Below are 26752 nucleotides of genomic sequence, written 5' to 3'. Positions count from 1 at the left end.
CAGTCAGGAGCCACAAAAAAATAAGCGCCTTATATTAGTCTTATAATGAAAGCAACACATGATGTAAGTGTCTTTATTAGTTATATTGGCCTACTATCAGAATTACTTTAAAAAGTCTTATATTATTGTTATAATGAAGGCAACACATGATGTAAGAGTCTGTATTAGCTATACTAGCCTACTAGGGGTGTGGGAAAAAGTTGATTCGAATTCGAATGGCGATTCTCACGTTGTGCGATTCAGAATCGATTCTCATTTAAAAAAAATCGATTTTATTTATTTATTTTTATTTTATTTATTTTTTTTATTTAATTTATTTATTTTTTTCTTATTAATCAATCCAACAAAACAATACACAGCAATACCATAACAATGCAATCCAATTCCAAAACCAAACCCGACCCAGCAACAAATAATAATAAACAGAGCAATTGAGGAGACACAAACACGACACAGAACAAACCAAAAGTAGTGAAACAAAAATGAATATTATCAACAACAGTATCAATATTAGTTACAATTTCAACATAGCAGTGATTAAAAATCCCTCATTGACATTATCATTAGACATTTATAAAAATAAAAAAAAGAACAATAGTGGCTTACACTTGCATCACATCTCATAAGCTTGACAACACACTGTGTCCAATATTTTCACAAAGATAAAATAAGTCAAATTTTTGGTTCATTTAATAGTTAAAACAAATTTACATTATTACAATCAGTTGATAAAACATTGTCCTTTACAATTATAAAAGCTTTTTACAAAAATCTACTACTCTGCTTGCATGTCAGCAGACTGGGGTAGATCCTGCTGAAATCCTATGTATTGAATGAATAGAGAATCCTTTTGAATCGGGAAAAATTCGTTTTTGAATCGAGAATCGTGTTGAATTGAAAAAAAAGAAGAAAAAAAAAGATTTTGAATCGAATCGTGGGACACCCAAAGATTCACAGCCCTATAGCCTACTATTAAAAATGACTTTAAAAGTCTTATATAAGTGTTATAATGAAGACAACACATGTTGTAAGTGTCTATATTAGCTATATTAACCTACTATCAAAATGACTTTAAAAGTCTTATATAAGTGTTATAATGAAGACAACACATGATGTAAGTGTCTATATTAGCCTACTATCAAAAGGACTTTAAAAGTCTTATATAAGTGTTATAGTGAAGACAACACATGATGTAAGTGTCTATATTAGCTATATTACACTGCAAGCTCTTATCTGTGAGGCGTGACTTACATTGTAGATTGTCACTGAAGGCAATCACAACTATGAATAAACACACAGTTATGTACTTAACAAAAAAAAAGGTGAAATAACTGAAAACATGTTTTATATTCTAGTTTTTCAAAATAGCCACCCTTTGCTCTGATTACTGCTTTGCACACTCTTGGCATTCTCTCCATGAGCTTCAAGAGGGAGTCACCTGAAATGGTTTTCACTTTACAGGTGTGCTTGAAGGTCATCGAGAGAATGCCAAGAGTGTGCAAAGCAGTAATGAGCAAAGGGTATATATATATATATATATATATATATATATATATATATATATATATATATATATATATATATACATACATATATATATACATATATATATATATGTATATATATATATATATATATATATATATATATATATATATATATATATATATATATATATATATATATATACACACACACACACACACACACAGAAGTCGGCCTTTAATTTTAGTTATTCTCCAGTGTGGACGCCTCAAAGGTGGCGTTTTACCTCAAGTCCTCAGTGCCATGTCATGTTTTGTTGTTGCTTTGTTATTGTCAATAGTGCTGTGTGAGTGTGTGTTTTTGTGTGTGTGTGTGTGTGTGTGTGTGTATGAGTGTGTGTGTGTATGTGTGTGTGTGTGTGTGTCAATGCGTGTGTTTTCTTCTTTCTTCTATTATTGTTTTTTGGTGTTGTACAGCACTTTGTGTTTGCCACTTGCTTGTACGTGAAAAGTGCTATATAAATAACGTTTGATTTGATTTGATGATTCAAATAGAAACATTTTTGATATTTGATGAAAGAGAAGACCGTAGAAGTCGGATAAATATACAAACACAAAAAGTGCATACTGTAATGAAACAAAATACGTGGAAGAAACATGACAATTCACACAAAGGTTGCAAAAAAAGAAGAAAAAAAGCAACTCACCCGACTGAGCTTGTGCTCGCTCTTGGTGCAGGCGTCCATGAAGGTCTGGGCGATGACTGAGAGCGAAGCGTCTACCACTTCCGACACGTGGACATCAAAGGTAAAGTGGGGGTTCTTGAGGATGTTCACCCAAAATCGTAGCGGCAGGCTACACAGGGATGAAAAAAAGCGGAAGGCTGGTTATTGTTCTTGGTCGACAAGGAGAGTAAAAATAACAACATGCTCCTTAATGACCTTTGACCTCATACATCTTAAGCATGATGGCTGAAATGCACAGCAACAGCCAGAGGTTTGTGGCTCCAACAGGGAGGGTAAAGTCCATGGGCAATGTGGCGTTTGATGCATGAAATCATATGTTGATGAACATCAGCATGCATCCTACTGATAAATACACCAGGTGGTGGCGCTGTTATCTAACCGGAGAGTCAAATTTACTTGAACAGCAACTTAAACAATAACCCCCCCCCCCAAAGATGTTATGTGATAATAATAAGAAAAATCTAAATATCGATCTAATCACTTTAGTATAGTTGATATACTGATACTACACTAGGTATCTGGATCAACACATTGAAGCTTTCGCGATTATCTTCTTTTGTCAACCTGCTCGGTGTGCGTGTGTACCATGCTGAGTCATTCCTTTTTTGTCTAGTCCTCCAGTGATAACTTTACTTGGAAGAAACCTAGATTCATTTCTGGCATGGTGGTGAGGATTAGTTTTTAAAAATGTTTTTTTACACTATGGATTCATTACAACTTGGCCTCCGTTTTCAATGCACACTAGTCCACCAGTGATAACGATACTTGGAAGAAACTTTGTTTAATTTGTGGCTTGGTGGTGAGGATTAGTATTTTAAAAATGTTTTTGCACACTGTGGATTCATTGCAATTTGGCCCCCGTTTACACTGCACACTAGTCCTCCAGTGATAATGTTACTTGAAAAAAACTTAGCTTCATTTGTGGCATGGTGGTGAGTATTAGTATTTTAAAAATGTTTTTTGCACTGTGGATTCATTGCGACTTGGCCTCCGTTTTCAATGCACACTAGTCCTTCAGTGATAACGTTACTTGGAAGAAACTTTGTTTAATTTGTGGCATGGTGGTGAGGATTAGTATTTTAAAAATGTTTTTTTGCACTGTGGATTCATTGGCCCCCGTTTACACTGCACACCCGATCAGATATTTTTTATGTTAGTCCAAACGCTCCAAAGTGCTTCAAATCTGATCTTTTGCCATCAGATTTAGTCCACATCAGGAGATGTGGAATTGGATCTTTTCAAATGTGACTTTAGTCAAAACGCAATTTGACCAGAATGTGATTTTCTCGCCAGCTTTGGGCGAGCTACGTCACTCGTGTGGGCCGGGAAAGACGCAGTCGCCAGTGGAAGTGGATATTTCATCACAACATCCGGTTTCAGATTTTTATTTAAGACGACCAAATTTTCAGTGCATCACTTTTCAATAGTGCACAAATAATAGTCTATATGTAATATATGAATATATGTTTAGATTCAGAAAAAAATAGCAATTGTTGAAAGACCGGAATTGACGCATTGGTGCATTTTCTTACATATGAGTTGAAAAATAAATCTCCAGTAGATACACGCTGACGTTCGTCTCTCCTCTACTTAACAGCCATTAAAAGATGCCAATTATTTTACACTATATACATCCATTCGTACAATACATTACTTTACTTTCACATAAAAAACACTACTTTTTAAGGAGTAGCAACTTTTATTTTATTTTGTAGTAGTAGCGACGTCCTCCCGGTAAACTTCATTTCTTTTCACTTTATCGTTTACACTGGAGTCTGACAAAAAAAAAAATCACATTTCACTTGCAGTGTAAACGGTCAGCTGGAAAAATTCAGCTTTCCAAAAAGTCAGATTTGGGTCACTTTGGCCTGCAGTGTAAATGTAGTCTCCAATTTGAGCCGGTGTTCTGGCAAGACACGCACGCACCTCCTGCATGTAACATGGAAATGTACAAAACCCAAAACCAATGAATTTGTGTAAATGGTAAATAAAAACAGAATACAATGATTTTCAAATCCTTTTCAACCTATATTCAATTGAATAGACTGCAAAGACAAGATACTTAATGTTCAAACTGGTAAACTTTGTTATTTTTTGCAAATATTAGCTCATTTGGAATTTGATGCCTGCAACATATTTAAAAAAAAGCTGGCACAAGTGGCAAAAAAGACTGAGAAAGTTGAGGAATGGTCATCAAACTATTTGGAACTAATTGAACATGTGTGTGCCATGATTGGGTACAAAAGCAGCTTCCATTCACAAACAAGGATGGGGTGAGGGTCACTACTTTGTGAACAAATGCATGAGTAAATTGTCCATCAGTTTAAGAACCACATTTCTCAACGAGCTATTGCAAGGAATTTAGGGTTTTCATCATCTACGGTCCGTAATATCATCAAAAAGTTCAGAGAATCTGGAGAAATCACTTCACGTAAGCGGCTAACCCTGTGACCTTCGATCCCTCAGGCGGTACTGCATCTAAAAGCAACATCAGTGTGTAAAGGATATCACCACATGGGCTCAGGAACACTTCAGAAAACCACTGTCACTACAAGTGCAAGTTAAAACTCTACTATGCAAAGCGAAAGCCATTCATCAACAACACCCAGAAATGCTTCGCTGGGCCCGAGCTCATCAAAGATGTACTGATGCAAAGTGGAAAAGTGTTCTGTGGTCTGACGCGTCTACATTTAAAATTGTTTTTGTAAACTGTGGACGTTGTGGAGGAAAAGAACCATCTGGACTGCTATAGGCGCAAAGTTGAAATAACAGCATCTGCGATGGTATGGGTAACCCATGCCCAAGGCATGGGTAACTTACACATCTGTGAAGGCACCATTAATGCTGAAAGGTACATACAGGTTTTGGAGGTTTTGCAGCAAGGTCTTTTTCATGGACGCCCCTGCTTATTTTAGCAAGACAATGCCAAGCCACATTCTGCATGTGTTACAACAGCGTGGCTTCATAGTAAAAGAGTGCGGGTACTGGACTGGTGCCTGTAGTCCAGACCTGTCTCCTAGTGAAAATGTGTGGCACATAACGAAGCGTAAAATACCACAACGGAGACCCCGGACTGTTGAACAACAAGTACATCCAGCAAGAATGGGAAAGAATTCCACTTCAAAAATTGGTCTCCTCAGTTCCCAAACGTTTACTGAGTGTTGTTAAAAGGAAAGGCCATGTAACACAGTGGTAAAAATGCCCCTGTGCCAACTTTTTTGCAATGTGTTGCTGCCATTAAACTCTAAGTTAATGATTATTTGCAAAAAAAAAAATTAAGTTTCTCAGTTCGAACATTAAATATCTTGTCTTTGCAGTCTATTTAATTGAATATAAGTTGAAAAGGATTTGCAAATCATTGTATTCTGTTTTTATTTACCATTTACACAACGTGCCAACTTGATTTTGTAATTGAGTCTCACGTAAGTACAATCTTTAGCCATGCAAACACTGCAACACAACTGTGGGCGGTATCAGCCGATCAGTTCAAAAAGGCAAATATCGGCCCAGATCTGATCCCATGATCACCATCAGGACATCTTTGACCAGAACCAATCAATTGTAGATCAATAACCTCCTGAGAACCAGTGTCATCGGCATTAGTGTTTGGTAATATTTCCTTTCTGAAATGTGTAACTCTGACAAAAGAAATAGCCTGAAAACAAATGTCCACTGCACAGGACGCTGGTTCTTCGGAGGATACATGTTGAGCTATCTCAGGGGTGTAAAAACTCATTTTAGCTCAGGGGACGCATGGAGGAAAATCTGTGCACATTAAACTCATAGCATTAAAACTAAAAACTAAAGACAACTTCAGATTGTTTTCTTTGTCTTACTTTGGCCAAAAATAGAACAAACACATACTGAGAATATTACAATAAAAATATAGAAAAAAATACCGGCAGCGGTAAAGTTTAGATCCATGAAGGATAGAAGAAAGTGAATGAATATTTATAACTGAATACATTTACATATGCATAAAAATGTGTTTTCTTTTGTAAAATTGTTTTCATGGATTAGGTAACGTTCATGACAACCTTTTTCCAAAACACAATATAGAATGTGAGATATAAGAGGATAATGCATACATTTATCATTTCCTTTCAAAACGGTTACAAAAAAGTGGGACCCCATTTTTATGACTTGATGGGGTCCTTGGGACCCCATTTTGAAAATTCCTAGCGTCAACACTGACGGAGCACTGGTGCGTGCAAAACAGCAACAACTGTGGAGTGCGGGCCGGTTCTAATACAACCGTATTTTCCGGACTATAAGTCGCAGTTCTTTTCATAGTTTGGCCGGGGGTGCGACTTATACTCAGGAGCGACTTATGTGTGAAATTATTAACACATTACCGTGAAATATAAAATGATATTATTTAGTTAATTCACGTAAGAGACTAGACGTATAAGATTTCATGGGATTTAGTGATTAGGAGTGACAGATTGTTTGGTAAACGTATAGCATGTTCTATATGTTATAGTTATTTGAATGACTCTTACCATAATATGTTACGTTAACATACCAGGCACGTTCTCAGTTGGTTATTTATGCGTCATATAACGTACACTTATTCAGCCTGTTGTTCACTATTCTTTATTTATTTTATATTGCCTTTCAAATGTCTATTCTTGGTGTTGGGTTTTATCAAATACATTTCCCCAAAAAATGCGACTTATACTCCAGTGCGACTTATATATGTTTTTTTCCTTCTTTATCATGCATTTTCGGCCGGTGCGATTTATACTCCGAAGCGACTTATACACCGAAAAATACGGTAATCAAATATCATCCCGGGGGCCATAGATAGATTTGCGGGCCGGATCTGGGCCGGATGTGTCTTGACTTTAACATTGGAACTAAGCATCCACATCTTTAGTGTAGTATCGAAAAATGAAGATTATAGCTAGAATATGCTAGCTGCAGGCAAAAAATTACCCTAGGGCCGCACTTTGGACACCCGTTGCCTAGCGTGAGTAAACTATGGAGTTAAAAAACGTACAAAACAGCCATAAAATGTCAAAGAAAAAGGCACCCGAGCAAAGCGCCAACCAGCCATCACAAAACTTTGACCTTTAAAGTCCTCCACAAACTTCAACGTTACAGACGGCGCAATGCAACGCTCGAGCACGCTAACTGATTTCCCCTCTGAACAGGAAAATACATGCTTTTCCAAAATACAGATGTATCCCAGAAAAAAGAAAAACATTCCCCCTTGGTGGGACCATGTGCTTGCCCAAGTGAGACATGAAAGGCAGAGTGTAAAAGAAAACACGGTAAAAACGAGGAAAACCTTGGGGGGCAGAGGAGTACAATGGAAGCATAAAAATAGCAAAGCTGCTACAATCACAGAATTAAATTAGCCTGGGAGACAATTACCACGTTTGTTTGTTGTTCTGCCTCGTACACACATCCATATTTAATTCCGCAGATTTGATAAACACGACGGCTGGATGCCGGGCGAGTCGTGGAGTGGCGCGGCGAGTAATTAAATCGCTCATCGTCCCGTCCTTGCCAGCCTGGCGTCAATCACACACATCTACATGCAACACCTTGTCTGGCGCACCGCCGCCACGCTAATTTATGCGCTTAAATGTCACTCGGGAGCGGCGGGATAGCAAATGCAAACTCGCTGAGCCGAATTTATGCATCAGTATTCATCTCTTTGGTGGATAATCAACTTTTAGATCTTGGGGAGTCACTGAGGCTCGCCCTGGGACAACTTTGAAGTCACACGCAAATGTGTATCAGAACAACTCAATAGCAATCAATGCTGGCGCAGCAATTTCAGTCCAAACTTGTATACATCCCACGGGGTTAAGGATATATGGACTTGTAAACAGCATATTGTAGCATAATGGGGCTTAAAACAAGAACATTTTATGCAAAGTCGATAGAGTTTCAATAAAATACATACCGTATGTACTGTTTTAATGACATTCAAACTTTAGTTCAATCAATAACGGAGCAGCGTCTCCGCATCCGTGGCTCACTAGTGCAACAACAAATGTGTCCCGTAAAAAAACCTCAGACCGGAACTCTCTAATAACTAAAGTTCCTTGGGTGAATTATGCATACTCACTACACCGGTGTGTTTTAGCACTTTCATGGCGAGTTCACTGACAGATATAAGTAAGAACGTTACGCTACTTTATATTAGAAATGGCATCAGCGGAGGATGAATGTCACATAACTAGAAGATAGAGAAAAAAAAGAAGCTTATCGACTACGGCGTCGACATGACCTACAAAGGCAGACGCACACACATTTTCAGGACTTATGCAGATCCCAAATACAGATCAGCAGGTACCAGAAGGTAAGAAAAGTTGGTTTTGCATAATATTGCGAAACAAAACGCCAGACAATATGTCTTACCTTATAGACACACCATAATAATACTCGTATGTTGAAGCACAGTACAAACCATCAGGCGGTGGGGCTTCATAGCTTACCAAAGTCGTACTAAAACATTTTGATAGATTTTTGAGTGCCGTGTGTAATGTTCTATATTTTCAATGGAACATTTAACATTTTGGTGTTGTTTACACGTATTTCTTATGTGTGACTGCCATCATATTGCAGTCGACACGTATCTCTTATGTGTGACTGCCATCTACTGGTCACACTTATCATTTCACCGTGTACCAAATAAAATAGCTACGGGGTCGGTAAGCACAACCAAAAGTATTCCGTACATTAGGCGCACCGGGTTATAAGGTGCACTGTCGAGTTTTGAGAAAATAAAAGGATTTCAAATGTGCCATATAGTCCAAATAAATACGGTACATCGATTTAACTTCTATTCCTAATAACATCCAAATCAAAAATATAGTTTTAGACATTCATATAGACGTGTATGCTAGAATGTATGTATTTTAATGAACGTTGTCTTGAAATACCTACGATTTTGAGTAAATTACCCCAAATTTCCAATAATTCTCCAAATGCATATCCACATGTTGAAAAAATACACACATTACATATCATATTTCTTTTTCATTTTATATGACAGTTGGTAAAAAAAATCCCCCAAATTACCATTAATTTACATAAGGTGTCTTCAAATGTATATCAACTTTTATATGTTTGAAAATTAAATATGTTACATATTTAATTTTCATTTTCTATGACAGTTGGTAAAAAATCCCCCACATTTTCAGTATATACTGTACATCGATTTAACTTCCATTCCTAATAAAATCCAAGTCAAAAATATAGTTTTAAACATTCAATTAGACTTGTATGCAAGTATGTATGTATTTTAATGAATGTTGTCTTGAAATACCTAAGATTTCGAGTTAATCCAATAATTCTCCAAATTTTACATGTTGAAAAAATACACATATTACATATTTCATTTGATACAAAATTCCCCCAGATGTTCCATTAATTCACATAAAATATCTTCAAATTACTTTTCAACTTGTATGTGTTTAAAAATTAAATACATTTTGCATTTCTTTTTCATTTTATATGACAGTTGGTAAAAAAAAATCCCCCAAATTACCATTCATTTACATAAGGTGTCTTCAAATGTATATAAACTTTTATATGTTTGAAAATTAAATATATCACATATTTAATTTGTATTCTTGATGACAGTTGATAAAAATTCCCCCAGCTTTTCAGATTTTTTTTAATTTTTTTTAATGAAATAAATTGTAAGGCCAGTCATATAAATAAAGTTTTTAAACGTGTATATCAACTTGCATGCCACGTAAATGAAAATAATATAAAAAATTACGTTTGTATAAATTGTATCTCTTAAGAATTAGATTAAAATCAGAAAATTTTTTTTTTTTTTCATTTCATAAATGTCGAAACTGACTAAATACATTAAACTGTTTGGCAGTTTACCAATGTGCCCATCATATGCAGTAATACAAAAAATAAAATGACGATATAGTGAAATAGACAGACAGAAAAAAAGATAACAGTGGCATAATGTGGTTAAAAATATACCCTTGACAGGCAGGAACTGTGGAAAAAACTAAGCAATATAAGAGAAATGCAAATACAACACATGATAAAATAAATAGCTTCGGTTTCATAATGCAAAATGTCCGTGTGCAGGAGGACAAACGAACAGTGTGTCATATAATGTTCTTCAAATTTAAATATGTAACCATTTGTATGCATGGGAAAAATACATACATGAATGAAAAAAATGCTAATGTTTATCAATGACTGTTTTCATAAATTACCCCAAATCCTCATGAATAAATCCCCCCGATTTCCATGTATTACCATTATTGTCCATGGCATCAACTTGCCACGGACCGTTGGAGATGTCCCACCCCTCCCTTATTCACCTGTTAGTCTTCCAGATGTGGATGGTCTCATCGTCCACGTTGTTGTGCTTCAGCGCCTGCTCGTCCAGGAAGTCAAAGAAGTATTTGATCGCCGGCGGCACCACCGCCCCGGAGCACAGCACACTACGGAAGAAGTCATCTACAAACTGCTGCAACGTTCCCTGAAAAAGGAAAAAGAAAAAAAATGCAAGTTTTTAAGAAGTTTATACCGTAAATGCTATAACTACAGCTGAGGTGTTTGGTCATTTAATTGGAAGCAGGCAATAAATTTAATTACCGTATTTTCCGAACCATAGGGCGCACCGGATTATAAGGTGCACTGCCGATGAGCGGGTCTCGTCAGGTCTATTTTCATACAAAAGGCGCACCGGATTATTAAAGGGGTCGTATTATTATTATTTTTTTCTAAATGTAAAACACTTCCTTGTGGTCTACATAACATGTAACGGTGGGTCTTTGGTCAAAATGTTCATAGATTATGTGTTACAGACCATCTTCAAGCCGCTTTCTGACAGTCGCTTCAGGATGCGCCGTTTTGTGGGCGGACTTATTTACGTGGCTCTCCGTCATCTTTGTTGTAGCGGTGTAGCGTGCAAGGACGGGAGTGGAAGAAGTGTCAAAAGATGGAGCTAACTGTTTTAATGACATTCAGACTTTACTTAAATCAACAATGGAGCAGCATCTCTTCATCCGTGGCTCACAACGCCGGAAATGTGTCCCGTGAAAAACCCTCCGACCGGAATTCTCTAATAACTAAAGTTCTTTAGGTGAATAATGTCAACTCACTACACCGGTATGTTTTAGCGCTTTCATAGCGAGTTTACTGACAGATATAAGTAAGAACTTTACACTACTTTATATTAGAAATGGCAACAGCGCAGGATGAATGTCCCATAACAAGAAGATAGAGAAAAAAAGAAGCTTATCGACTACGGCGTCGACACAAACTACAAAGGCGGATGGCCGCACATTTTCAGGACTTATACAGATCAGCAGGTACCAGAAGGTAAGAAAAGTTGGTTTTGCATAATATTGCGAAACAAAACGCCAGATATGTCTTACCTTATACACACACTATAATAATACTCGTATGTTGAAGCACAGTACAATCCATTAAGCGGTGCGGCTTCTTAGCTTACCAACGTCGTATAAAAACATTTTGATAGATTTTTGAGCACCGTGTGTAATGTTCTATATTTTCAATGGAACATTTAAAATGTTGGTGTTGTTTACTTGAGTCATATTGCAGTCTACACGTACATATTATGTGTGACTGCCATCATATTGCAGTGTACATGTATCTCTTATGGGTGACTGCCATATACTGGTCACAATTATCATTACACTATGTACCAAATAAAATAGCTTCGAGGTCGGTAAGCACAACTAAAATGATTCCGTACATTGGGCGCACCGCGTTATAAGGCGCACTGTCGAGTTTTGAGAAAATGAAAGGATTTTAAGTGCGCCTTATAGTCTGAACAATACAGTAACACGAAAGCTCCATATATACCACAAGATACATTTTTCATCTTAATAATGGTGTGGCATGCATGAGAAAGTGGTCATTTATCAACAAGTATATTGCACAACACAATGCTCAGTCAGCAATAATACCGACTATAACAACAATAAAATAATACAATTTGTTCAAAAATGAGGTGTGCTCTATAGCGTGGAAATTACAATATATATTACATACTGCTCAGCGCTAATAATTTTAATAATAGTTGAAAAATCCTCAATGCACCTTGACAGACAGCAGTCTTGTGAGATAAATCTCTGTGATGGCTTTGGTCATGGACTTGTCTTTGATGCTGCCCCGTTTGGACTTGATCTCATCCAGCTCGTCGGCGGGCCTCACCAGGTGGAACACCTTGTCGTCATCCAACAGAGCGTTCCCTGGTGGAGAAGCGACACGTCAGCACCTTCGGTCTAGTTCAGGGATGTCAAACATGCGTCCCGGGGGGTCAGGCCCGCGAACAGGTTTAACCCGACCCGCGTGATAGCTAAGCGTAAAAATAAGCTGCCTTTTTTAAATGAAAGCAGCTGCTGTTCTCAATGTGTCCACTGGATGTCGCAATAGCAATTTTGTTCGGCAAAATTGCTATCGCGCCATTTTACGTCCCCTGCTTCGAACACGTCGTGATTTGGCATCCTCGTTTCCACAAAATGTCTCTGTCAAACAATAAAAATGATCATCCTCCTATTTATTCACCAAAGTGCATGGAGAACCACACATGTTTGTGAGCAAGTTTTCTCGACAAAGCTACGCTCGAGGCTCACGCACAAGCGCTTGGATAACGTCCTGATATTGATACACCGGTTAAAGCTCAAAGATGCCAGCTTTCAGGAGTAAAGTAAACAACTTAAAATGCTGCACCTCGATATAGTTCCACGAAAACTGTTGTCTTCTGTAGAGATTTTAAAAAAGTAAAAAGTGTGATTTACTGCAATACCGTCAGTCTCTTAAGTTGTTATGGTTGGTTTGTTGAAATTGTTCACACATTGCACAGCTTTTATTTTCCTATCAATACACAGTGATGCCTAGAAGGCAGGGAGTAACTCTTGAATAGTTTCAAGAAAAATGTGGAAATGACAAATGAGTCATTTGATACCTGGAAGAGTTTTTATTTATTCTGTATTTTGTTCAATCCGAGATAGGCTGTGACTTACAGTTTAATGACTTTGTAGTCGTGTTGTCCCGACACCAATATTTTGGTACCGGTACCAAAATGTATTTCGATACTTTTCGGTACTTTGATACTTTTCTAAATAAAGGGGACCACAAAAAATTGTATTATTGGCTTTATTTGAACAAAACATTTTACGGTACGTTAAACATATGTTTATTATTGCAAGTTTGTCCTTAAATAAAATAATGGACATACAAGACAACTTGTCTTTTAGTAGTAAGTAAACAAACAAAGGCTCCTAATTTAGCTGCTGACATATGTAGTAACATATTGTGTCATTTATCATTCTAATATTTTGTCAACATTATTAAGGACAAGTGGTAGAAAATTAATTATTAATCTACTTGTTCATTTACTGTTAATATCTGCTTACTTTCTCTTTTAACATGTTCTATCTACACTTCTGTTAAAATGTAATAATCACTTATTCTTCTGTTGTTTGGATGCTTTACATTTGTTTTGGATGATACCACAAATTTAGGTATCGCTCCGATACCAAGTCGTTACAGGATCATACATTGGTCATAATTAAAGTCCTCATGTGTCCAGGGACATATTTCCTGAGTTTATAAACATAATATAAATTTTTAAAAAAAACGAAAGAAAATTTTGTGATGCTAAAAAGAATCGATGTAATCAAAGTAGTATCGACTAGGTACGCTCTTGTACTTGGTATCATTACAGTGGATGTAGGTGTAAATCCACCAATGGCGTTTGTTTACATTCAGGAACGGTGTCATTAGTGGTGACGCCGGTTAGCTCCGGTACTTTTTAGAGGCGGTATAGTACCAAATATGATTCATTAGTACTGCAGTACTATACTAATAGTATATCTTCTTTGTAGATATACTGAAATTAAGTGTAAAATTCATTGTGTTCTTCATAGTGTTTTTACAGCTGTACCAGTTTTTTCCTCAATATTTTCAACAAACGAAGTGTTTTGTCAAGAATTTTTGTGATTTGTACACTTTGAAAAAGTGCTTGTTCTATTTTGGGCTGAAGTACAACAAAGAAAACAATCAGAAATTGTCGTATTTTTAAGTTATTATGCCAGGATTTTACCAGTGGGAATAGATATTCCTTCATGCGTCCCCTTGAGCTAAAATGACTTTGACACCCCTGGTCTTGTTCCTCATTTATGCAAGCGCACACTCCCCTCCAGGACATAATAAAACGTGTTTGTAAGCACTGAGGACATCAAACAGCAACACCCGCCTTTATGAAAAGAACATAAAAAAAAAGAAAGTGCATCTCGTTTAGAAAATAATCTCGTAGTGCGCCACAAATAAAACATGAATTAGCATGTTGAATGAGGCCGAGGAGGCGAGGACGATGCCATCAACACACTCACGCTCCTCGTGGTTCTCCTGGTTCTGATCGTAGTTCTGCTGCGTGTGGAACACCCGAGATAGGACTAGTGTGGCGTTGTCGCGTACCTGCACAGCAAAAAGACAGAAAAAGCGTCATAATAACACTAATACGAATTGGATCGCAGTACATAATTATGATATATAACAGTTATCCATCTATTTCTCATGAAATCAAGGAAATTGTTGATTAGATGGTGAATATTTTTCCTGACAAAGTTGTAAAATTGGGAGGGAAATAAACATACAAAGATTAAAAAAAAATGAATATAGGAAATGTTTTTATCTGAAAAAACAATGACCAGAATAAAGCCCGACAGTAACGTGTATAAAGTTGAAATATTATAAGAAAAATATTTATTACAAAAGATGATAAATATTTTTGTCATGATCCCACATGACAGTTTGGACTATTTTCCTCTGCTTGATAGTATTTCCTTGGTCTCTTGTGTTTCGCAGCACCTTTATTTTGTTCCTTGTCCTACAAGCACACCGAGTCCCCATTGTTAAAGACTTCTCTTTAGTTCCACCTTGTTCTCTACTTCAGTGCTGGTTCTGCCAAAGTGTTCTGTTGCTACCCGAGTTCCTGCTAGATCTGTGTTACTTCTCTTCTGCCTGCAACCTGATCAGGGGACCTCCTGCTTGCACTTTGCCTACCTTCTCTGCATCCTGTGTTTACAGCAACAGCCGACTGCGGCATCGTCACCATTTTTTTTTAAAGAAAAAAATGATAAGAATCTGCTTTTTTTTAAGAAAAATAAGTATTGCAGAAATAAAATCATAAATTAGAAAAAATAAAAAACTTAATTTAAAACCATAATCTCATAAAATGAGCACTTTATTCTCATATTTACAACTTGTTCTATTTGTCTTTGTAAAGTGTCCTTTTCAATGTGGGCCTATAATAGTAACTTTACACCAACAAATACTGCATTTTGGTATTTCTTCTTACCCAGTCATGTGCTAGCTTCTTAACATTAGCATGCTAGAATGCTAACATTAGCATTAGAACGTTTCCAGCTAATATTACACTTTTTTGTCTAATTCCGCAGCCATACACCTTAGACTAGTATAACTTGGAATGTGACACATGTTAACTGCTAGCGTGCTAATGTTAGCATGCTAGCTTTCTTTTGCTAGCGCCTCTCATATTAGCATGCTAATGTTTTATGCTAGCTTTTTTGCTACTTTCTAAGTCCACACCAACAAAAACTGCATTTTGGTATTTCTTCTTACCCAGTCATGTGCTAGCTTCTTAATGTTAGCATGCTAGTATGCTAACATTGGCATTTTAACGTTTCCAGCTAATATAACACTTTTTTTCTAATCCTGCAGCCATACACCTTTGGGTCGTATAACTTGGTATATGAAACATACTGACTGTTATCATGCTATTGCTAGCACACATGTTAAGTGTTAGCATTTTTATGTAAACATGCTGAGTACCTTGAAGGTAGAAAAGCGCCATACAAGTATTACCCATTTACCATGTACTGTTTTAGGCTAGTTCTGTGGCTCGTTGTGTACACTTACACCTAAAACTCACGGAATCAGACACTCTGCACCATCTAATAAGTACGGCGGCTTCCGGCGACCCCCAGCCAGAAATCCAGGCACAGATAGCAGGCCCATCATTATTATTGATAAAAATGATCATAAATCAGAATTATTTTACAGTTGAACATAAATACAAGCTCATTGGTGGAGATACACCTTCTGTAGCAAGGATTTTCAACTAAATAGTTTTCAGGGACACGTTTCCAGAAAGCTAAGAACCGAGGGTCTGGACTTCTCACTTCACTATTAGTTTTTCTTTGTGTATTCTGGAGAACCAGCATCTTCTACAGGAGACATTTGATTTATTTTTTCTGGTCTCTGCCACAGTGGCTTCACGGTGGCAGAGGGGTTAGTGCATCTGCCTCACAATACGAAGGTCCTGAGTAGTCTTGGGTTCAATCCCGGGCTCGGGATCTTTCTGTGTGGAGTTTGCATGTTCTCCCCGTGACTGCGTGGGTTCCCTCCGGGTACTCCGGCTTCCTCCCACTTCCAAAGACATGCACCTGGGGATAAGTTGATTGGCAACACTAAATTGGCCCTAGTGTGTGAATGTGAGTGTGAATGTTGTCTGTCTATCTGTGTTGGCCCTGCGATGAGGTGGCGACTTGTCCAGGGTGTACCCCGCCTTCCGCCCGATTGTAGCTGAGATAGGCTCCAGCGCCCCCCGCGACCCCAAAGGGAATAAGCGGTAGAAAATGGATGGATGGATGGTCTACAGTATTTATTTTATCATAGTTTCAAGAGCACTCGGCTGTTTTTAAAGACCTTATGGGAAAACAGATTCAATTTGTGGATCACCAGTTGAATAGTCCAAATGATGAAAACGAGCAGACCTAAAATGGAACCTTGTACCACTAGTATAACTAAAGAAGTTGAACAAATGACTACTGACTGCATCTGAAGTAAACAGGCTACAGCAACACCTTAGTTACATGAATCATGTGACGAAAAAAACGTTTAACTTCCACAAACGAAATGACTTAATTGGGTGCCTCGAGGAATGCCTCAGCTATGCAAATCACAAGTTTGGACCACAGTGTTTACTAGCAATGTTAAAGGATCTGCCAACGCGTTTACAGTGGTCCAAGTATACAACAGGAGCACTCTAGTGTCTCCCAGGTTTTGAACTGAACCCAGGGGCCGCTGTGGTGTCATTACCAGGCCGGATTTGGCCTCCGGGCCACCAGTTGAATATTCTCATTTTATAGCTTTGCTTGTTTATCTACAAAACCCAAAACCAGTGAAGTTGGCACATTGTGTAAATCGTAAATAAAAACAGAATACTATGATTTGCTAATCCTTTTCAACCTAGACCCATTTCCTCCCTGCTTGGCACTCAGCATCAAGGGTTGGAATTGGGGGTTAAATCACCAAAAATTATTCCCGGGCACGGCCACTGCTGCTGCTCACTGCTCCCCTCACCTCCCAGGGGGTGATCAAGGGTGATGGGTCAAATGCAGAGAATAATTTGGCCACACACACCAAATGTGTGTGTGTGACAATTATTGGTAATTTAACTTTAACTTAATATTCAATTGAATACACTGCAAAGACAAAATACTTAACGTTTGAACTTGAAAACTCTTGTTATTTTTTGCAAATATTAGCTCATTTGGATTTTGATGCCTGCAACATGTTTCAAAAAAGCTGGCACAGGAGGAAAAAAAGACTGAGAAAGTTGAGGAATGCTCACCAAACACTTATTTGGAACATCCCACAGGTGAACAGGCTAATTGGGAACAGGTGAGTGCCATGATTGGGTATAAAAGCAGCTTCCATGATATGCTCAATCATTCACAAACAAGGATGGGGCGAGGGTCACCACTTTGTGAACAAATGCGTGAGCAAATAGTCGAACAGTTTAAGAACAACATTTCTCAACCAGCTATTGCAAGGAATTTAGGGTTTTCACCATCTACGGTCCGTAATATCATCAAAAAGTTCAGAGAATCTGGAGAAATCACTGCACGTAAGCGGCTAAGCCCGTGACCTTCGATCCCTCAGGCGGTACTGCATCAAAAAGTGACATCAGTGTGTAAAGGATATCACCACATGGGCTCAGGAACTCTTCAGAAAACCACTGTCCGTAACTACAGTTTGTCACTACATCTGTAAGTGCAAGTTAAAACTCTACTATGCAAAGCGAAAGCCATTTATCAACAACACCCAGCAACGCCGCCGGCTTCGCTGGGCCCGAGCTCATCTAAGATGGACTGATGCATAGTGGAAAAGTGTTCTATGGTCTGACGAGTCCACGCTTCAAATTGTTTTTGGAAACTGTGGACGTTGTGTCCTCCAAACCAAAGAGGAAAAGAACCATCCTGATTGTTCTAGGCGCAAAGTTGAAAAGCCAGCATCTGTGATGGTATGGGTGTGCATTAGTGCCCAAGGCATGGGTAACTTACACATCTGTGAAGGCACCATTAATGCTGAAAGGTACATACAGGTTTTGGAGCAACAAATGTTGCCATCCAAGCAACGTTATCATGGACGCCCCTGCTTATTTCAGCAAGACAATGCCAAGCCACGTGTTACAACAGCGTGGCTTCGTAGTAAAAGAGTGCGGGTACTAGAATGGCCTGCCTGTAGTAGTCTCTCATTGAAAATGTGTACCGCATTATGAAGCGTAAAATACCACAACGGAGACCCCGGACTGTTGAACAACTTAAGATGTACATCAAGCAAGAATGGTAAAGAATTCCACCTGAAAAGCTTCAAAAATGTGTCTCCTCAGTTCCCAAACGTTTACTGAGTGTTGTTAAAAGGAAAGGCCATGTAACACAGTGGTAAAAATGGCCTTGTGCCAACTTTTTTGCAATGTGTTGCTGCCATTAAATTCTAAGTTAATGATTATTGGCAAAAAAAAATGACGTTTCTCAGTTCGAACATTAAATATCTTGTCTTTGCAGTCTATTCAATTGAATATCAGTTGAAAAGGATTTTCAAATAATCATTGCACTTTGTTTTTATTTGCCATTTACACAACGTGCCAACTTCACTGGTTTTGGGTTTTGTATTTTGAAGGTTTTTACTTGCCTATACCTAATTCCTAATCAATGCCAATGAATGGAAAAGTGTTCATTGGTATGTTTTCTTTACTGGCCCCGACCAACAGCGGGATTAGCTCCACCAAGGGGCCACAGATTCAGCGCAGGACAATACAAGGCATCAGAGTTAACGAGGGGATTTTGGTGGGTGAAAAGCCAGACAGAAGGGGGATATTTGCCGGCGACCTTTGTTTTCCGAGGGGTCGATGCGGTGACAGGGGGATTTAGAAGCCTTCTGTCACCGCTGAGGTTGGCACTAAACGGCGGCGCATTTATGTCTATTTTGTCGCCTGCACGCACGCCACTGGACACAACATTAGGTACACCTGCATAGTTCACTGTACATTAATACTTGTTTTGTTAACATTTTAGTAACAGAGTTTATAGAACACTTGCACAATGCAACATGTCCGAACAATAGTAGGGGAAAAGCACAGCTTTATTTGACGTACGTTGTAATGAGCCAGGGTGTTGATGCGTTTCCATCTGCCCTCTTTCTGGGAGGTCAGGTCCAGATCGGATAAAATCTGCCCAGTTGAGCCGGGGCGCCACTCTGTGGAGAGAAATGGAGGCGATGAAACGGGAGACCAATGTCAAGGTTTGAACATTAGTCACCTGTGCACAAACTAGAAAAAAGCTAAGTGCCAACCACAGCAGCAGCTAGCAGGGACAAATTACATTATATTGCATGAAATTAAAATGATAATGCTGGAAATTATCATTTTATTTATTGTAAGGAGTAAAAAACTATTTTGTGATGCAAATTAAGTTTCCGTATTAATCAGGACAAGGTTTATTACACCACTTTTCCCTGCGGGGGAGGTTTCCGTGGCCGCTATAGACAGGTCTGACTGTATATTTATTCATATTTTTTGCTTCCAGATTTTTTCAAACTATATTTTATGCATTTATAATAAAACCATTTTCTGGCTATACATATTGATGATTTTTTATGGTACAAAGCATGAGGTGGCGACTCCGGACAGGCTAACCTCCTCCAACCTCCGAGGACAAAGCTACGAACAATTGGAGACCGGGCTTTCTGCTCCGCCGCTCCCAGTCTGTGGAACACTCTCCCTGACCACCTGAGGGCACCACAGACTAAGGATGCTTTAAAAAAAGGCTTAAAAACCCTTCTTTTAAAAAAAGCCTTTTTTTTTTTTTTTTTTTTTTTTAGATATATGCATACTAGTTTTAGTTATTTGGCTGTTCTAGTTTTTATTTTTATTTTTTTTAATACACTGTAGCACTTTGAGGTTGTTTACTCAATGTAAAGTGCTTTTTTTTTTTTTTTTACAAATAAAATCTATTATTATTATTATTATTATTATTATTACTTGTCCAGGGTGTACCCCGCCTACCGCCCGAATGCAGCTGAGATAGGCTCCAGCGACCCCCCGCGACCCCAAAAGGGACAAGCGGTAGAAAATGGATGGATGGACATATACATATGATTTAAAATACTTTAAAGAATTTCAAGCACCGTCAAATCGCTAATCACAGTTATCACATGCTTTAAAAATGTATTCTAGATTATATCCATCCATCCATCCATTTTCTACTGCTTGTCCTGTGTGGGGGATCGCGGGGGGTGCTGGAGCCTATCTCAGCTGCATTCGGGCGGAAGGACAAGTCGCCACCTCATCGCAGGGCCAACACAGATAGACAGACAACATTCACGCTCACATTCACACACTAAGGCCAATTTAGTGTTGCCAATCAACCTATCCCCAGGTGCATGTCTTTGGAGGTGGGAGGAAGCCGGAGTACCCGGAGGGAACCCACACATTCACGGGGAGAACATGCAAACTCCACACAGAAAGATCCCGAGCCCGGGATTGAACTCAGGACTACTCAGGACCTTTGTATTGTGAGGCACGTGCACTAACCCCTGTACCACCGTGCTGCCCTTGATTGTATACATATTTTATAAATATATTTTCACATTTTTATGTACTTTTATTTTCGTCAGTTATATTTTGGGGGATTTTTTTTCACCATTTTAACCACTTTTGGGTTAATTCATTCTTATTTATGATAATGTAATTGTGTTATTTGATAGATTTTATGATGTCATTAAAGTCAAATTTAACCTAAATATAATTAATTAGAAAATACTGAATCATAAAAAATACTGAAACGGTGTAGAAAACTACATGTACTCCAGAATTAAGTAAGTGGCTTTCCCACTAGCAGCTCTGTGCTAATTATTGATCAAAGATGAGAACGTCGAGTTAAAGCTGACTGGACGAGATAGCTGACTTTGTTGTGGAATATTGTCAATGTAATTCCAAAGTCGGATTGGCAAATCGAGGCTTTCGCCGACCTGAGCCCTGGTGCCATGTGACTCATTTACAATTAGCGGCAGATGAGAGGGTTATCTCCGCCAGGCGATGACAGATCTGTGCTTATCTAAAAATGTATAACGGAATGAGATCGGCCGCGTGCGTGGGAATTGAAGGAAAAGAAACGTCTTTGATGTCAGAAAATGTCTGTAGAGATTCAAGCTTTCAAGTCGGCTCCCCCAAGGTTTCAGGCCGCGCAGAACTTTGTTTCCCGATGAAAGCTTTCCTTTTTTGCTCCTTTGACTGAACAACCTTTCTCTTAGCAGAAAGAATGACCGAGTAAAAAAACTCAAAACATATACAGCCGAACCTCCAACCTTTTTCAATTTTAAAACTATTTTTACCATTGGAAATAATGGAAATAGTTTTAATGTAACTGAAAAAAATAAAAACATTACCTAAATTGGATTCTTTACCTGTTGCCTTTAGGCCAGAGGTCGGCAACCCAAAATGTTGAACGAGCCATATTGGAACAAAAATACAACAAAATAAAAACTGTTTGAGGTGCGAAAAATTAAAGGCCGTAAATAAGTGTTATAATGAAGGCAACACATGATGTAAGTGTCTATATTAGTTATATTAACCTACTATTGAAATTACTTTAAAACTCTTATGTAAGTGTTATAATGAAGACAAAACATGATGTTTCTATATTAGCTATAATAGCCTACTATCAAAATGACTTTGAAAGTCTTACATAAATGTTATAATAAAGGCAACACGTAATGTAAGTATCTATATTCGCTATATTAGCCTTCTATCAAAATTACTTTAAAAGTCTTACATAAGTGTTATAATGAAGACAACACATGATGCAAGTGTCTATATTATCCTACTAATCAAAATGACTTTAAAAATCTTATATAAGTGTTATGAAGAAGACAACATGTGATGTAAGTGTCTATATTAGGCTGCCTTCATCTAATGGATTTATTACGAACTGCAAGCTGGGTAAAGTTTGTTGTGGTCTGGAACAACATGGCACACAAACAACTATCAATATTACATACAGATAATGTCATGAGACATGCAAATATAAATTAAATAGAGGACATAAGTAAAGGAAATTAAATGACCTCAAATATACCTACAAACGAGGCATAATGATGTAATATGTACTTACAACTAGCCTAAATAGCGTGTTAGCATCGATTAGCTTGCAGTCATGCACTGATCAAATATGCCTGATAGCAGTCCAACAAGTCAATAACATCAACAAAGCTCACCTTTGTGCATTCATGCACAGCATAAAACGTTTGGTAGACAAAATGAGACAAAGAAGGAGTGGCATAAAACAATCATCTTTCTGTGGCAGCGTCGGAGAAAGTTGTACATGTAAAACAGGGGTGGGGAATACGGCCCGTTGGTCCCTTTACTCTGGCCCGCCAAATATTAAAACAGAAGTGAGCAAAGATCTGTTGTGAGAATTCGACCTAGTTATTTTTTTTTACCTAAATTCTCGCGGCATATTAAAATTATATTCAAAACAAAATAAAGTTGAAATACAAACACCAATACTTACTTTTTTTTGCTCACCATAACAAAAAGTTGAAATTTTAATAAAAAGAAGGGACAGTTTCTTTCTACCCAACGAATTAATAAAAATTACAATACATGTAGGGGCAGCACGGTGGAAGAGGGGTTAGTGCGTCTGCCTCACAATACGAAGGTGCTGAGTAGTCTGGGGTTCAATCCCAGGCTCGGGATCTTTCTGTGTGGAGTTTGCATGTTCTCCTCGTGACTGCGTGGGTTCCCTCCGGGTACTCCGGCTTCCTCCCACCTCCAAACGACATGCACCTGGGGATAGGTTGATTGGCAACACTAAATTGGCCCTAGTGTGTGAATGTGAGTGTGAATGTTGTCTGTCTATCTGTGTTGGCCCTGCAATGAGGTGGCGACTTGTCCAGGGCCTTCCGCCCGATTGTAGCTGAGATAGGCTCCAGCGCCCCCCCGCGACCCCGAAGGGAATAAGCGGTAGAAAATGGATGGATGGATGGATACAATACATGTTACGTTCTTTACAGTATATTACTGTAAATTGAAAAAAACGACTACTGTTTTTTGCGTTAAAATTATGTTGACTGAGCTGCCAGTTTTTAACTGTAAAATCTACGGTTGTTGTTTTTAACGGTGTATTACTGTAAATGGAAAGACGGTACATTTGTTTTTACGGCAGAAAAACTGGAAGCTAAGTTGCCAGAATAAAAAAAATAACTTGTACTGTTTTTCCTGTCACAATATAATGTTGCAAAAACCAATGTAAATTTAACACAACAATTCTGGCAACTAAGCTGCCAGCTTTTTCCATAAAACTCCCCCAAAAAACAGTGGTACTGTTTTTCCATTTACCGTAAAATCTTGTAAAAACAAAACAAAACACTATTTTACAGTAAAATGTTGTAAATGTAAAGTTTTTACTGTAAAATCTACAGTCTACTTAAAACAATTTATATAATTGTGTGAATGCTCCAAAGCATTCAAACATATGGTTTTCTATGCCAAAAATCTATTTATTCAACTTCAACTTCTGGAATCGCGGGCTTTCCCTTGACAAATTCAAAAAATTCCCAGATTTCCCTGAATTCCAGGTTTTACGGGACATTGTTCCTATTTAATATGAATTGGCCATTTTTCAAACTTGCACAATTTCCACAGTTTTCAACCTATTCATACCATTCCGCCCTCAGCACATTCCACCATCCTGGAAATTCAAACTATAATTTTTCCGAGTTCCAAAAAATTCCAGGATTTTCCAGAATTCCTGGTTTTCCAAAGCTCTATTTACACTCTTTTTTCTGGCTACTACTCCTCCCACATTTTCAACGCACATCAACTGTTCCTCCGTCAAAACATTCCTCTTAATTAGGACAACAAACAAAGTTGTTTTTTGAACTGGAAAAATTAACGGTTTTCCCGAAATTCCAAGAATTCTGTAATACTATTTCTCAATTCAACATACTTAACATAACTTCAACATTTCTTGACCAATTTGAAATATTCCAACACCTACAATTGTAACTCATTCAGACCATTCAAGTTTTTTTTACCATTTTCAAAACAATTCCAGATTTCACCGAAATTCCCTAAAACCATTTACTACTTCAACATTTCTTGCCTGATTTAAACAATTCCAACACCAACCAATTCAGCTCATTCATGCTTCTAATCATTTTCAAAAATGTATTTCCAGAAAGTTCCCATTGAAATAAATGGGACATTTTTCCAAGTTGCACATTTCCCACACCTATTAAAACAATTCCAACATCAACACATTCCACTCATCCTGAACATTCAAACTAACACTTTTCCAAGTTCTTAACCAAAATCTGGTTTTCCTGGAAATTCAAACTCTTCTACAAACCATTTCAGCATTTAAAGGATTTCAACATTTACACCATTTCTGGTGCAGTATAGCTCGGTTGGTAGAGTGGCCGTGCCAGCAACTTGAGGGTTCCAGGTTCGATCCCCGCTTCCGCCATCCTCGTCCCTGCCGTTGTGTCCTTGGGCAAGACACTTTACACACCTTCTCCCAGTGCCACCCACACTGGTTTAAAATGTAACTTAGATATTGGGTTTCACTATGTAAAAGAGCTTTGAGTCACTAGAGAAAAGCGCTATATAAATATAATTCACTTCACTTCTACATTCATCCTACATTCCATTAGCATTTCAGTTTAGCGTCAGCTTTTCAACATTCAAAGCATTCCAACATTCAAACTATTCTTACATTCATACTACATTCTGTCAGCATTTCAGTTCAACTTCAGCATTGGAGCATTCACACGCAATTCCTTCAGGAATTGCCTCATCTAGTTAATAATGAAATCCAGAGGCAAATTCATACATTATTTGCTGTTACAAGCGGCCCTCTGATAACTGCAATGTGGCCCACAATGAAAAACCAGTTTGACATCCCTGAGTTAGCCCAAAATCAACAACTATTGACAGTTGTGGCTGTAGGAAACCCCCTGATGTAGTATTTACTGTACGGACATAACTTTGTGTGTATATTATTTGGTTTGAACTTTTTATGCGACTTTAGAACAGAAAACCTACGGTCAGATTTGGGGAGTTCCACTGGATACACTTACCCAGCGTGACACTGTCGACTTTGGGCCGCGAGGAGTAGGGCAGGTTCCTGTACACCTGCTCGATGATCTTCTCTTTTACCTGCGAGATGGTGTCGCAGTTAAGAACCTTGACCGGCGTCACATCTGGACCCTCGCCGTGCACCAGCACCTGCAGCGTCTGCCGATAACACACACAATTAAGTCATAAAGATGAGGAAAAACAGTATGCCCCCAAGTCTCATAATTAGAGATGTCCGATAATGGCTTTTTTGCCGATATCCGATATTCCGATATTGTCCAATTCTTATTACCGATTCCGATATCAACCGATACCGATATATACAGTCGTGGAATTAACACATTATTATGCCCAATTTTGTTGTGATGCCCCGCTGGATGCATTAAACAATGTAACAAGGTTTTCCAAAATAAATCAACTCAAGTCATGGAAAAAAATGCCAACATGGCACTGCCATATTTATTATTGAAGTCACAAAGTGCATTATTTTTTTTAACATGCCTAAAAACAGCAGCTTGGAATTTGGGACATGCTCTCCCTGAGAGAGCATGAGGACGTTAAGGTGGGCGGGGTTGAGTTTATATTGTAGCGTCCCGGAAGAGTTAGTGCTGCAAGGGGTTCTGGGTATTTGTTCTGTTGTGTTTATGTTGTGTTACGGTGCGGATGTTCTCCCGAAATGTGTTTGTCATTCTTGTTTGGTGTGGGTTCACAGTGTGGCGCATATTTGTAACAGTGTTAAAGTTGTTTATACGGCCACCCTCAGTGTGACCTGTATGGCTGTTGACCAAGTATGCATGGCATTCACTTGTGTGTGTGAAAAGCCATAGATATTATGTGATTGGGCTAGCACGCAAAGGCAGTGCCTTTAAGGCACGCCTCCAATATTGTTGTCTGGGAGAAATTCGGGAGAATAGTTGCCTCGGGAGATTTTCGGGAGGGGCACTGAAATTCGGGAGTCTCCTGGGAAAATCGGGAGGGTTGGCAAGTATGACTGGGAGACACAACTGTTTTGTACTTCTCCCTACGTCCTTGTACCACTCCGTACAGCGGCGTTTTAAAAAGTCATACATTTTATTTTTTTAAACCGATACCGATAATTTCCGATATTA

The 26752-nt window shown here is 38.2% G+C and overlaps 1 protein-coding gene across 6 annotated transcripts in view; it reads right to left on the bottom strand.

Moving 5' to 3' along the window:
- plxnb2b (plexin b2b) overlaps positions 1 to 26752 on the bottom strand; it is a 523354-nt gene that overhangs the window by 6227 nt on the left and 490375 nt on the right. For all 6 annotated transcript variants that reach the window (XM_061969610.2, XM_061969615.2, XM_061969611.2 and 3 more), the window contains 6 exons: positions 25646 to 25802; positions 19662 to 19762; positions 14590 to 14674; positions 12293 to 12444; positions 10543 to 10703; positions 2192 to 2339 (listed from right to left, as the gene is read on the bottom strand). In XM_061969610.2, coding sequence (XP_061825594.1) covers positions 2192 to 2339; positions 10543 to 10703; positions 12293 to 12444; positions 14590 to 14674; positions 19662 to 19762; positions 25646 to 25802 — 804 coding nt within the window. The remainder of the gene's footprint in view (positions 1 to 2191; positions 2340 to 10542; positions 10704 to 12292; positions 12445 to 14589; positions 14675 to 19661; positions 19763 to 25645; positions 25803 to 26752) is intronic.

The sequence above is a fragment of the Nerophis lumbriciformis genome, linkage group LG10 (assembly GCF_033978685.3).
Source record: "Nerophis lumbriciformis linkage group LG10, RoL_Nlum_v2.1, whole genome shotgun sequence".
Taxonomy (NCBI): domain Eukaryota; kingdom Metazoa; phylum Chordata; class Actinopteri; order Syngnathiformes; family Syngnathidae; genus Nerophis; species Nerophis lumbriciformis.
Note: the sequence above shows the minus strand (reverse complement) of the source record. Positions and strands in the feature narration are given on the sequence as shown.